The sequence below is a fragment of the Bison bison genome, unplaced genomic scaffold (genome assembly GCF_000754665.1).
Source record: "Bison bison bison isolate TAMUID 2011002044 unplaced genomic scaffold, Bison_UMD1.0 scf7180017860731, whole genome shotgun sequence".
Classification (NCBI taxonomy): Eukaryota; Metazoa; Chordata; class Mammalia; order Artiodactyla; family Bovidae; genus Bison; species Bison bison.
Window position 1 is genome coordinate 353,993 of NW_011491303.1, and position 14,509 is coordinate 368,501.

The following is a 14,509-nucleotide window of genomic DNA, read 5'->3' on the forward strand; positions in this document are numbered from 1 at the left end:
AAAAAAAAGACCAAGAGGACTTCCAGAAATGATTCAGACCATTTGCAAAGAGGCTAAAAGAAAGGCAGAGAACTACACACGTGTACCTCCCTCTGTCCCTTTAAAAGCCATCCTCACCTGCATCCTTCTGCCCAGCAGTGGTGGCTTCATGGAAGTCCCAGCCCTGGGCAAATGGTGAGTACTCAGGGACTCTGACTTGGCATCTCCCAGTGGGAGAGCTACAGGCCTGCCCTTTGCGGTGCAGATGGGTCCCATCCTTGTCCAAGCTCATGACCCGAGAGGACTGCTCCTGCTGCTGCTGGATGTCCATGGGCTCCTGTCTCACTTGCAGGGAGAGGGAACCAGGAAGTTCACTGTCCTTCATGCCTCGGCTGCAAAGTCTGTCACCTCAAGGGTTGCTCCCTGCCAAATGAGCTGCTTCCCAACCAGTAAGAGCGAGAAGAGGAGAAGACAGGTAGGAATGAAGGATACTGGGCCAACCTTGAGATGGGTCACACCTCTCCCTCAGGAGTCTGGGAGAACAGATACATCTGAGTCCCTGCTTTATTTTTGTCCATAACTCTTAAAATGTTTTCATCTCTCTATATTGGTAGGATCACTAGGTAAAATACCTTGTATTACAATTTGCTAAATCAGGGAACTTTAAACACAGGAGACTCTCAGCAACCATTTTGCAGAATGAATGAATAGTTTTCTGCCTGGAGGTTTAATGGGAGAAACAGAGAATCCAAGCAAGGCAGCAGGCAGAGGGGAGCTGGCCTGGGAGGCAGGGAAGCTGGCTTGAGTTTCTAAGCAGAGAGCACTGTTTGCTGTGGGCCAGACCTGTGCTGAGCATGGAGGCAGGAACAGAGGAGTAGAGAGAGGAGTTGGAGGGCCTGGGCCTTCCAGAAGCCTGCAGCTCACACCTGCTGGCTGTCTCCCCACTGTCAATTCTCACACACTCACATTTCTCGGCTCCTCACGGTGACTCAGTCTTTGAATCACTTTTGTGATTCAGAAACTAGGCTGGACCCGGGCTCCAGTCAGGATTGTCCACTGCCTGGTCTCTCAGGCGGGAGCACAGGCAGAGGCTGGGAAATACTCACGGGCTGGATCTGCCCTTGGCAGGGCACCCCAAGAACTCCAGGTAGATGTATCTGATCACAGTGCCCCTGCCCCGATGGTGACACTGTCTATTATGGGGATGAACTCTGGACTGTGAAACCCTTTCCTCTACATTTATGATGTAAGATATCGATGTTTTCAGGGAGAGAAGCGAAGTCTAGAGATCAGCCTGCACAGACCTGAGTTGGTCAGTTTCTCCACAGCACTGCCTACTGGGAACGCATATCACTTGCCATGAGGCCTTTGAGCTCAGCCAGCTTGTTGGCCATATTTCATGGGTTACTGGAGATAGGGCAGTGACATGGCTGGGGGACCTAGGAATGAAGAACAAGCTGGAGGCAAATAATTTTATGTTAAAACAGAACCAGAAAGAAAGCTCAATGCAGGATGTATCTGATAAACATTTTTCACTTCTTTAGTCCTATAGGGTGGAGAAGCCAATGGCACCCCACTCCAGTACTCTTCCTGGAAAATCCCATGGACAGAGGAGCCTGGTGGGCTGTAGTCCACGGGGTCGCTAAGAGTTGGACAGGACTGAGCGACTTCACTTTCACTTTTCACTTTCATGCATTGGAGAAGGAAATGGCAACCCACTCCAGTGTTCTTGCCTGGAGAACCCAAGGATGGGGTAGCCTGGTGGGCTGCTGTCTATGGGGTCACACGGAGTCGGACACGACTGAATCGACTTAGCAGCAGCAGTCCTATAGGGATTTGCAGGATGATGAGAGGACAACAGGGACAGGAGCTAGTGCTAGGAAGAAAGGTCAGGTAGAGGGGTGGAGTCAGAGAATGTACGATTTTCTTATTAATATCAGGAGACAACGTTCACGGCGGGCAGGCAAAGTGGGTAAAAGTATAAAAATGATGCTCTAGAGCAGTTAGAACCTGGGAAACAGGTTCTATGAACAGATCAAATGAGTCACCAAGTATTAATACCCTCAGCAAACTTCAGTGGGATAAATGCTCTGCAAAAGTCCTTTCCAAATCTGAGCCTCTCTCTGGCTGGCAGATTTTAAGGCCCACAAACCAGATGATACCCAGATGTGGGTAGTAAATGTGTTCTTGACCTAGGGGCACAGCATTTTGGCTAAAAGGGCAAGTATTTCTAGGGTTATGCCATCTGGATTCATGTTTGAATCCACTTGTTTTGCTGGCTGTGTGAACCTGGGCGTGTTATTTACTTCTCTAAGCTTCCTCTACAAAACACGTTGAACTGTAGTGATGGCTTCGTAGGAAGGCTGTGAAGATGGAACCTGGGTGTGTGTGTGAAGCCTTGGTGCAGTGCCTGGCACAGAACGCTCGGTAAATATTAGCTATGGCTCTATTAGCTCTCACCCCAATCAACTCAACACTGTGGTTGTTGATTAACATTGAGCTATCCCTCTGGATGGCAAATCCTTGAAGAGTTGTCTGGGCGGTTAATCTTTATTTGAACTTCTCTCACTCTCCCCCAACCCCAATCTCCTCCTTACTTTTTCCTAGTCCGCTGACCCCTGAGGGCAGATTCAGCAGTCTTTGCAGTCTGGTTTCTGGAGGGGACCTGCCCAAAGGGGACGACAGCAAAATCCAAAGGGGATAACTGAGACTCCAGGGTCTCAGTCCCAACTGGTCAGCAGGTGACAGTGGCGGCCTCCCTGCTCTAGAGTCAGAGCTCTGTTGGGACACTACTGTGGCTACAGACCTCACCTGCTTGGAAAATACTCTCCCTTTGCTCTTTCAGACCCACCAGTGATGTTCCTGCACTGGCCTCAGAGTATGTCACTGTTCCTTGCTGGTGTCCCTTCCCTGACCTTTGCAAATGGCCCCTCCAGTAAGCTCTCTTCAATTGCCTTTCTGGACTGTGCCAGGACTGTGACTGGTCTGGGCCTTTGTTGTTGTTCAGTCTCTAAGACGTGTCTGACTCTTTGTGATCCCATGGACTGCAGCACACCAGGCTCGTTTGTTTGTGTCTTCAGATGTCACCTCACCCATGAAAGTCTTTGATCATTATAGCGTCTCCCTCCTAAATCTCCTTCCTATGAACCTTCAAAACATTTTATAAGTCAGGAGAGAGGTCCTCGCACTCCATTACCCTTATCAATGCAACTGTTTTAGAGCCTAGGCTTTCTCAGAATTCATAATATGACAGATCTCATCTAGTTCCTCTCCCTTTCTCCTTATCCTTTTGCAGCAGACATCCTGGCTAAGATGCTTTAATGGATGTATCCAAAGTCATAACATAATTGGTTTTCAGATTTTTAGCCTAGTGATCTTTCCCTGGCCCCATGCTACTCCTATTTTGTTCTGGGAATCCAATCTGGAGGACTTCAGAGGGGAAGAGACCCTGGGTCCCAGGTATTTGGAGACAGGAATTGGCAGCGTTGTTTTTGCATCTGGCTAAAAGATATCCCACTGAAGCGATCAATACATAAATAGAAAATGAAAGCAGCCCCTGGTGGTACAAAGGCAGGTGATCCCCAGGCACAGGAAAGAAATGTACTGGAATCGACTGGAGAGGCAGGGCCTGGAGAGGAAAGGAAGTGGTGGAGAAGGTGGAGGGCAGGGTTGCTGGCTCACTTCTGATGTGACTTCTTGCTGTGGGCAGCACCCTTTACATCCCATCATTAGTCTCCTTTCAAAATGCTTCCATCTCAAGTCTCTCTCTTCTCCATCCTTTCCTCCCATCTCTGCTTTGTTGTTCAGTTGCTAAGTCATGTCCGACTCTTTGTGACCCCATGGACAGCAGCATGTCCTTGCACCAGACCTCAATTTTCTGAAAAAACTGAGGCTGAGAGAAGTTGGATAATGGAGCAAAGTCACTCAGCCAGACAGCAGCAATGCCAGAGTGAACCCTGCTCTGTCAACCTCAAAGACTGACTTATGAACTGGTTCAGCTGTGCAGCAGGCCTGCCCTGTTGCAGAGGCTGCACGTGCTGACCCTGACCCCGACCTCAGCTCAGACCGACTGATTAGGGGGCCAGTTGACTTTTGTGCAGGCTGGTGAGTCAGGCAATGAGAGCAGGAAAGGAAGCTCCACCCAGCTGAGAAGTGTCACACAAATGCATAGTTCCTTGGCTCAAGCCCAGTGGATCTTTTTCTTGCCCAGACAGAGTTTATTAAAGAATAACATGAAAGGAAATTTTTTTGTACTCCAAGAGAAGTGAAAGGCAAAGGAGAAAAGGAAAGATATACTCATTTGAATACAGAGTTTCAAAGAATAGCAAGGAGAGATAAGAAAGCCTTCCTCAGTGATCAATGCAAAGAAATAGAGGCAAACAACAGAATGAGAAAGACTAGAAATCTCTTCAAGAAAACTAGAGATACCAAGGGAACATTTTATGCAAAGATGGGCTCAATAAAGGACAGAAATGGTATGGACATAACAGAAGCACAAGATATTAAGAAGAGGTGGCAAGGATACACAGAAGAACTGTACAAAAAAGATCTTCATGACCCAGATAATCACGATGGTGTGATCACTCACCTGAGATAGATATCTTGAAGTGTGAAGTCAAGTGGGCCTCAGGAAGCATCACTATGAACAAAGCTACTGGAGGTGATGGAATTCCAGTTGAGCTATTTCAAATCCTGAAAGATGATGCTGTGAAAGTGCTGCACTCAATATGCCAGCAAATTTGGAAAACTCAACAGTGGCCACAGGACTGGAAAAGGTCAGTTTTTATTCCAATTCCAAAGAAAGGCAATGCCAAAGAATATTCAAACTACTGCACAATTGCACTCATCTCACACAAAGTAATGCTTAAAATTCCCCAAGCCAGGCTTCAACAGTATGTGAACCGTGAACTTCCAGATGTTCAAGCTGGATTTAGAAAAGGCAGAGGAACAGAGATCAAATTGCCAACATCCACTGGATCATTGAAAAAGTGAGAGAGTTCCAGAAAAACATCTATTTCTGCTTTATTGATTATGCCAAAGCCTTTGACTATGTGGATCACAACAAACTCTGGAAAATTCTGAAAGAGATGGGAATACCAGACCACCTGACCTGCCTCCTGAGAAATCTGTTTGCAGGTCAAGAAGCAATAGTTAGAATTGAACATTGAACAATAGACTGGTTCCAAATCAGGAAAGAAGTACATTAAGGCTGTATACTGTTACCCTGCTTATTTAACTTATATGCAGAGTAAATCATAAGAAATGCTGGACTGCATGAAGCACAAGATGGGATCAAGATTGCTGGGAGAAACATCAATAACCTCAGATATGCAGATGACACCACACTTATGGTAGAAAGCAAAAAAGAACTTAAGAGTCTCTTAATGAAAGTGAAAGAGCAGAGTGAACAAGTTGGCTTAAAACTCAACATTCAGAAAACAAAGATCATGGCATCTGGTCCCATCACTTCATGGCAAATAGATAGGGAAACAATGAAAACAGTGAAAGACTTTTATTTTGGGGGGCTCCAAAATCACTGCAGATGGTGACTGCAGCCATGAAATTAAAAGACGCTTGCTCCTTGGAAGAAAAGATATGACCAACCTAGACAGCATATTAAAAAGCAGAGTAAGTACTTTGCTAACAAAGGTCCATCTAGTCAAAGCTATGGTTTTTCCAGTAGTCATGTATGGATGTGAGAGTTGGACTATAAAGACAGCTGAGCGGTGAAGAACTGATGCTTTTGAACTGTGGTGTTGGAGAAGACTCTTGAGAGTCTGTTGAACAGCAAGGAGATCCAATCAGTCAATCCTAAAGGAAGTCAGTCCTGAATACTCATTGGAAGGGCTGATGCTGAAACCGAAACTCCAATCCTTGGGCCACCTGATGCGAAGAACGGATTCATTTGAAAAGACCCTGATGCTGGGAAAGATTGAAGGTAGGAGGAGAAGGGTACGACAGAGGATGAGATGGTTGGATGGCATCACTGACTCAATGGACATGAGTTTGAGTAAGCTCTGGGAGTTGGTGATGAACAGGGAAGCCTGGCGTGTGGCAGTCCACAGGGTCGCAAAGAGTTGGACATGACTGAGCAACTGAACTGCACTGAACTGAATTGAACATGAAAGGAATAATATAGTTTTCAAGTTCCTTCTCTCCTGGTTTGATCTACACATACCTCCCCCACACAGGGCTTTCCCACTGGCTCAGCCGTAAAGAATCAGCCTTCCAAAGAAGGAGACTCCTATTGAGGGTTGGATTCCTGGGTCAGGAATTTTCCTCTGAGGAGGAAATCCCATGGACAGAGGAACCTGGTGGGCTACATACAGTCCATAGGCTTCTAAAACAACGACAATAACAACCTCCCACACGGGTTCTTACTCCTCTCCCCTTTCTCCTCTGCTGCCCCTGTTTCTAGCACCTTTGAAATATTTCTTCTCTGGAGTTTGTCAGACTTGGGTCACAGGAGCAAAAGAGTCTGGCCGAGATGCTAGATCCGGAGAAGTTGGGCAGGGAGATGCCTAGTATCCCCTCTTCCCCACCAGCAGAGCGAGGTTCAGCTGTATATCCAGCAAACACGGCTGGTGAGACAGGAGAATGGAAAAGCTAGGGTGGTGAGGAGGTCTAAAAATAGGGAGGGTGTGGAAGTAGCAGAGACCAGACTGGAGAACTGTCCCACACGGACCCCCAGGGGCCTGGGGAGGATAAAGCCCAGCAACAGGAGCCTTCTTAATCCCTGGAAAACCTTAGATCAGGTTTTTATATCCTTCCTTCTCAAAGTTTAGGTTGAGAAGCAGGTAATTTCACTCAATAAGCATACCTCGTTCGCAGCCCAGGTATTGTATTAGGAGCCAAGAGTGCCATAAATTAAACAGAGGTCCTGCTGGCTGGGAATCCACAGCCAAGTCATTCAGACAGCAAATAATTACTATTTCTCATGTGCCTGCAGTCATCCTCAGTGGCTTACACATGTATGAACTTGTGAGTCCTTATAAGGGCCCTGGGAGGCAGGTGCTATTACCCCTCATCACCACCATCCTCATCATATTCACTTTACAGATGCAGGAAGTGAGGCAGAAAGAGATTCAATGATGTGTCACAAGTAGAGAAGCGAGACTCTAGACTTTGAAATTAGGCTGTTTGGCCCCAGGTCTGCTGGGGGCCAAACAGCACAGACCAAGGAGAGTAAGGTGTTGGTGCTCCGATGAGGGAAGTGGTGAGAAACCCAGGAGACTTCCAGGAGGGGGTGGTCTCTGAGGTATGAACTGGAGGAAAAGAGAGATTCAGTGGCTAATAAGGTTAATTCCCAGTTCAAATTTGAATTTCAGGTAAACAGCAAACAATTTTTTGGTTAATACGTCCCAAATATGCATGAAATAAATTTAAATAGGCGTCCTGGCTTTTTATTTACAAAATCTGGCAACAGTACCCAGTACCAAGCAAACAGTCAGATGTTTGCTTGGATAAGGACTACTTGTCGGGGGTTGAGGATTGGAGGAGGTGAGATCGAAGAGCTGACCGGGGCAGGTCACCGAGGGCCTCGGACTCCATGCTTAGAATTTTATACTTTATTTTCACAGAAGGATGTAGAAGGAGAGGGGTTAGAAGGACCAGGTTAAATATATGCTTTATGAGACTCTCTTAGGATAGAACAGCAAAGGCAACAGGAAGTAGGAAAACTATCATAACAGCTGCAGGAGAGATTCCAGTGACTTGGATGGCAACCAGGGGGCTGAAGAGGAGAGGGCAGGTCCAAGAGAGAGCAAGGAGACTAGGATTGTTATGGGAAAAAAATGAGAATCTGGAGTTGCAAAGTACACCTCGGAGGACACTCAAAACAGTGGAGTACAGTTTATTACACCAGCGGGTCCAAGGATAATTGGTTCCCAACAAGGACCCCGATGATTCCAAGAGACCCGGTTTTATACCCCCTCACTATGTGACTGGTTACATGTTAGCAACTTCTGTGATGTATATGATTTAGTTTTGCAACATGCAGGTGCAGGGAGAATTAACAACCAAGGTTAAAAGGGGAACAATGATTATAGTCAAGAGGGATCTCTTTGTTGATAATCCAACTGGAAAAGCCTGACCTTAACTCCAATCTCTTTTTCGGAGATGTTTGCCTTCTGTGGGGAGGGAGGTTTCCAAGGAGACCTGGTCTTTCTTTTGCTTTCTTGGGCAAAGTTCAGGCCCAGTTCACATCCTGCCTTAAGATGTCTAAGGCAGGCCTCAAGATGGAGTTCCTCCTGCCCTCCCATAGCGGCCCCAACATTTCCTCCTCTTGATGCTCATCTTATCCTTTATGATGGGTGTCAGTCATAGGTAAGTACTGTATATGGGGATTATGCAATTGTAGCAGGACTGTTAGCCTAGAGGTTACACATTGAGTTATACATTAGAGAATACAAGGTCCAAAAATTAATGATATAATGATTAACAAAATAATTATAATTTTTTTTACCATTCACCTTTGATCCAAGGAAATACTGATGACCAGAAAGGAAGATTATCAGTAGACATAGCTTTCACCTGGTTTTTTATATAGTTAAGGGTGGCTGATACATTGCCGGACAAATCAGGAATATATATACATTATTTAACTTTAATTATGGCACAGGTCCCACCCTGGGCAGCTGTAAGTATCCGATTTTGAATCACTGCCTTTCTTGTTTGTATTTATTCCTCATTTAGAGCTTGAATTGCCTTTTCATTATCCAGGAGGGCCTGTTTTGTGAAGCTAGTTAGAGCTTCTGCTCTAATCGTAATGTCTGTTGTCCCTATAGATGGTATGATTCTTAAAGAGATGGGAATACCAGACCACCTGACCTGCCTCCTGAGAAATCTGTTTGCAAGTCAAGAAGCAACAGTTAGAACTGGACATGGAACAACAGACTGGTTCCAAATTGGGAAAGGACTACATCAAGGTTGTATATTGTCACCCTGCTTATTTAATTTATACACAGAGTACATCATGTGAAATGCCAGGCTAGATGAAGCACAAGCTGGAATTAAGATTGCCGGGAGAAATATCAATAACCTCAGATATGCAGATGACACCACCCTTATGGCAGAAAGTGAACTAAAGAGCCTCTTGATGAAAGTGCAAGAGGAGACTGAAAAAGTTGGCTTAAAGCTAAACATTCAAAAAACTAAGATCATGGTCCCAACACTTCATGGCAAATAGATGGGGAAATAATGGAAATGGTGAGAGACTTTATTTTTTTGTGCTACAAAATCACTGCAGATGATGACTGCAGCCATGAAATTAAAAGACTCTTGCTCCTTGGAAGAAAAGCTATGACCAACCTAGAAAGCATATTAAAAAGCAGAGTCATTACTTTGCCAACAAAAGTCTGTTTAGTCAAAGCTATGGTTTTTCCAGTAGTCATGTATGGATGTGAGAATTGGACTATAAAAGCTGAGCACCAAAGAATTGATGCTTTTGAACTGTGGTGTTGGAGAAGACTCTTGAGAGTCCCTTGGACAGCAAGGAGATCCAACCAATCCATCCTAAAGGAAATCAGTCCTGAATATTCATTGGAAGGACTGATGCTGAAGCTGAAACTCCAATACTTTGGCCACCTGATGCAAAGAATGGACTCATTTGAAAAGATCCTGTTGCTGGGAAAGATTGAAGGTGGGAGCAGGGGATGACAGAGGATGAGATCGTTGGATGGCATCACCTACTTGATGGACACAAGTTTGAGTAAGCTCCAAGAGTTGGTGATGGACAGGGAGGCCTGGTGTGCTGCAGTCCATGGGGTCGCAAAGAGATGGACATGACTGAGCGAACTGAACTGAACTGATAGATGGTATGAACAAGGCAGTTGTATAATCATAGCATTGAAACACAGACCTTACCCAACGCACATGTAAGTAAGGCAAATTTACTGGGGCTTGTTGCAAGGGTGGCTTAACACTTCCATGAGCAAAGGCAAACTGTAATGTAAGGTGGCCTACCCAACTGACTGGAAGCCAAGGCCGTAAGTTCGATCCATATAGTCATTGGGTGCCATTGGGGCCACCCATCAGATCCCAGGGTTGCACTTCCAGTCTGAGCCAGGCCAGTGGGCTGATAAATCCGGGTGATAAGTGACCTCTAATGTTTGTTCACATTGCTCAGAGGACAAATATCCCACATATTTCAATTTTTTTTGATCCATGGAATGGTCAGCAAATCCAGCTTTTTGTTCCCTTTGTTCCCAACAGATAGGGGCAGGGACAATCGGTTGACTTTTTTCTGGGGTCATCCAAAAATATTCATCCCATATCTGGTAAAATTGTTCAAATTACCTGATGGATTGGCCCTTCTTACTTGCCATTGAGTTCTCATTCTTTTTATTTTTTAAGTAAAAGGTATAGGCTTTGGCCACTTTTGTAAGGCTTGCATTTACCTCAAACGTTACCCCATGGCCTTGATCAATTTGGTTAAAGCCCAGGTTATGCCAGGTAAGAAGTGGCAGGTTGTGAGTTACCAAGGAAGCAAATGCCTCTCGTTGCTGTCTCAAAAACGAGCAGAGGGAGCTAAAGTCCCCTCTGCATAGGGGAGACACCCACCAAGGAAGTCCACCCATCACTGACAAAGGCATGGCCCCACAAACCTAACAGAAGTATTATGGAAGTTTGCATTGGAGAAGGCAATGGCACCCCACTCCAGTACTCTTGCCTGGAAAATCCCATGGACGGAGGAGCCTGGTAGGCTGCAGTCCATGGGGTCGCTAGGAGTTGGACACGACTGAGTGACTTCACTTTCACTTTTCACTGTCATGCATTGGAGAAGGAAATGGCAACCCGCTCCAGTGTTCTTGCCTGGAGAATCCCAGGGACAGGGAAGCCTGGTGGGCTGCTGTCTCTGGGGTCGCACAGAGTCGGACACAACTGAAGCGACTTAGCAGCAGCAGCATATGAGTGGGCCCAGGACAGGAACACAGTATTCTGTTTGCAGTCCTGGTAGGGTCATCATGCCAATCAGGAACAGCAGAATTATTCTCAGAGGCTCCATCCTGAATCTGTGGTTGCCAATGGAAGACAAGTCGGGTCTTCAATGGCTCCTCTGGGTTAGAATGGGTGGTCCAGTGTCCTTTTTCCTCTGCTGCTGTCTTGAGCCGGGTGTGGTGAATCTAGGGAGTAGTACCTGCAACTTTAACTGCAGAGGAAGTGGTTACTGCAATTGTGTATGGCCCTTTCCAGGTAGGGGACAGTGTCTGTTGCTTCCAATCCTTTACTCATACTAAATCTCCAGGTGAGTATGGGTGTACAGCAGTGTCTAGAGAAAATGGAATTCTTTTTTGAACATAAGGGGTGAGGTCATGGATCACCTTTCCCAATTGTTCCATTGCCGAGACACCTCCATCCCTCCTTTCTATAATAGATTGCCTTTTACTTCCTGAATAAGAGGGCGAGGCCTCTTGAACATTATCTCATAGGGGGAATACCCCAGGTTGGGGGTGGGGGTGATTGTCATTCTGATCTTCATTAACCCTAGTGGCAGCATATCCATCCAGGGGGCCCCAGTCTCTTGCACCCATTTTGCCAAAGTTACTTTGATGGTCCGGTTTATTTTCTCAACCACCCCTGAACTTTGTGGTCTGTATGCTGCATGTAGTTTCCATTTGATAGTCATTGCTTTGCAAACCAATTGGAGTAACAGTCACAAATGGGGGCCCATTATCTGATCCTATACTCTGAGGAACCCAAACCTAGCAATAATGTCTCTCAGCATGCCTTGGGCCACTTCCTTTGCTTTCTCAGTCCTTGTCTGATATAAAGGTACATACCATCACCAGTAAATATTTGTATCCTCGGCATGGCTTTACCTCAGTGAAGTCCAGGTGTTCAAATGGTGTGGTCCCCTTTAATTGTATTCCGGGAGGGGCTATCTCCTCGGAGCCAGGTTATTCCTGGCACAGGTTACCCATCGTCAGCTTGCATCGGCACACAAGTCTGTTAGACATGGTATGACAACATAGCGGGCTAAAATTTCATAAGTCTTTGTCTTTTCTAAATGGGTGAACTGATGGAATTCCGTAACTAGTTGAAATGCCAGCCTAGAGGGAATGAAGAATCTCCCATCCGGGAGCTCCCACCATCCGTCCTTCTGCAGTGTTCCTTGTTCAGTTTGCACCCGGGTCATAGACTGGGGCCGCTTGGGCGGTTAGTAGGGTAGACACCACAGGCGGCACCCTAAGTTTGGTTGCTATATTGTCCTAGACAGCTGCTTGTTTTACTGCTCCATCAGCCAAACAGTTCCCTTTCGCCTGTGGTGTGTCTGCCCTCTGGTGGCCGTTACAGGGCATTACTGCCACCGCAGCAGGTTTTCACACTGCTTCCACCAGTAACAAAATTTCCTCTTTATTTTTTATCTCTTTGCTAGTTGCAGTCAATAGCCCCCTTTCTTTATATATGGCCCCGTGTACATGTAAGGCAGCAAAGGCATACCGTGAGTCAGTGTATATATTTACCTTTTACCTTTAGCCAATTTCAGGACCCCGTATGAGGGTAGTCGTCCTGCTTCGACTACTGCGTCTGTTGTTATCGCGTATCCAGTTTTCTCGTGTCCTTGTTCCAAGTAGGCGGTCCTGTCTGTGTAGTAAGTCTCGTCTGGTTGACTTAAGGGGATGTCTCTGAGGTCTGGTCGGCTAGAAAAGACTTCCTCTAGCATCTCCTCACAACTATGGCTGGGAGTGCCTTGGCTCACCAGTAAATAAGTTGCTGGGTTTAAAGCCTGACAGGGTTCCACCCTTAAGTTGGGGATTTTCGTATAAAAGTCCTTGGTAATGCAGCATCTGAGAGGTGGAAAGCCACCTTGCCCCAGGCCCCATTAGGAGAGTGACGATGGCATGTGGCACTTTTATTATAATAGTCTGTCCCATAGTTTGTCAGCTTCTCTCATTAAAATGGTGGTGACTGCCACTGCTCTCAGACATGGGGGCCACCCAGAGGCTACAGGATCCAACCTTTCAGATAAATAAGCCACAGGTCGCTACCGTGAGCCTATTGCTTGTGTCAGCACTCCCGTGCTACTTGTTCTTTCTCATGGACATACAAAGTAAAAGGTTTGGTTAAATCAGGGAGGCCTAGTGTGGGGGCCTTTATGACTCTCTTTAATAGTTCAAAAGTGTGATTCTGTTCTGGACCCCAAATTAGAGAGTCATTCCCGGGGTCTTTAGTGGCAGCACACCAGGGTTTAGCTATCTGTGAAAAGCCCGGTATCCAAATCCAGCAGAACCCCATGGCTCCTCAAAATTCTCTCACTTGCCTTTTGATAGTAGGCTGGCATATCTGATTGAAAACTTGTTTCCGTTCTAAGCCCAAGGCATGCCTCCCCTCCTTTATAACGAATCCCAGGTACTTTACCTCAGTCTGGCGGTTTTAGGCCTTTTTCCATGACACCGTATATCCGGCCTGTTCTAGCAGGCCCAGGAGAGTCTTAGTTCCTTCCCAGCATTGAGTACAAGTCTCTGCCATCAGAAGTAGGTCGTCCACATATTGCAGGATCTGGCACTTAGCATCTGATGGGAAGGAGAGGAGCTCTGTTGTCAGGGCTTCCCCAAATATTGTAGGAGAATGTTTGAATCCTTGTGGCAGCTAAGTCCAAGTCATCTGGATCTTTCAACCCATCCCAGGATCCTCCCACTTGAAAGCAGAAATCTTTTGGCTAATTGGAGCCACTCTTATACAAAAGAAACCATCTTTCAAGTCCAAGCAGGTAAATACTGAAGGGGGTGAGGAGAAGCTGGGCTATGTCATCCCACACCGGATGGTGGGTCCTAAAGTAGTCTCTATTAGGTGAATTGTGCCTTGCACCTTCTCAGAATAGGGAGGGGTGTGCCTTTGCCAGTTCAAGAGCTCTGTGGTGGAGAACGTCTGTAGTAAACAGGAGTGGGGCCAGGTTGGATGTGCTTGGCCGGCCCCATCTATGGTGCCGCTTGGACCTCCCTGAAAGGCACCTGTGAAACCTCTCTCTCTTGTGGCTCCTTTGTAGACCTCAGCCGTCTCTAAACACTTGGCTTTTCCTTTTTCTCCTCTTCTACACCGGGGAGGAGTGGGTATAATGCTGGCACAATTGCTCCCACCATACTCAGTGGCGCAGTAGGAGGGAAGGGAGCCTCTTCCACTGGTGGAGATGGGGGAGGAAGATCTCAAGGGGGATATCTTCATTGTTAATCTAACTGGGGCAGCCTGACCTTAACTCCAACCTTGTTGTTTGACACGTTTGCCATCTGTGGGGAAGGAGGTCTCCACGGAGACCTGGCTTTTCTTTAACAATGGTTTCCTCATTCTTGGGCAAAGTTCAGGCCCAGTTCACATCCTGCCTTAAGATGGTTGACAGCCTCAAGATGGAGATCCTCTTGCCCTCCCCATAGTGGGTCCAACAGGATGACTTCAGAGGTGTGTCACCTGTGCAGGGTCACGGGATCCATACTCGGTAGGGCGCCACTCTTGGTTTAAGACTCTGCTGTTGCCATCTTGAAATTCTTAATAATTTTATCTTTATATATTTTAAGTGAAGTCCAATGGGCCACCT

At 46.4% G+C, this 14,509-nt stretch overlaps 1 protein-coding gene across 1 annotated transcript in view; it reads right to left on the reverse strand.

Annotated features, from left to right (window-relative positions):
• LOC104982847 (butyrophilin subfamily 1 member A1-like) overlaps positions 1-1,115 on the reverse strand; it is an 11,422-nt gene extending 10,307 nt beyond the window's left edge. The window contains exons 1-2 of the mRNA XM_010832297.1: positions 1,086-1,115; positions 118-324 (exon numbers count right to left, since the gene is read on the reverse strand). Of these exons, the coding sequence (XP_010830599.1) occupies positions 118-310 (193 nt within the window). The 5' untranslated portion in view covers positions 311-324; positions 1,086-1,115. The remainder of the gene's footprint in view (positions 1-117; positions 325-1,085) is intronic.
• Between the last annotated feature and the right edge of the window lie 13,394 nt (positions 1,116-14,509).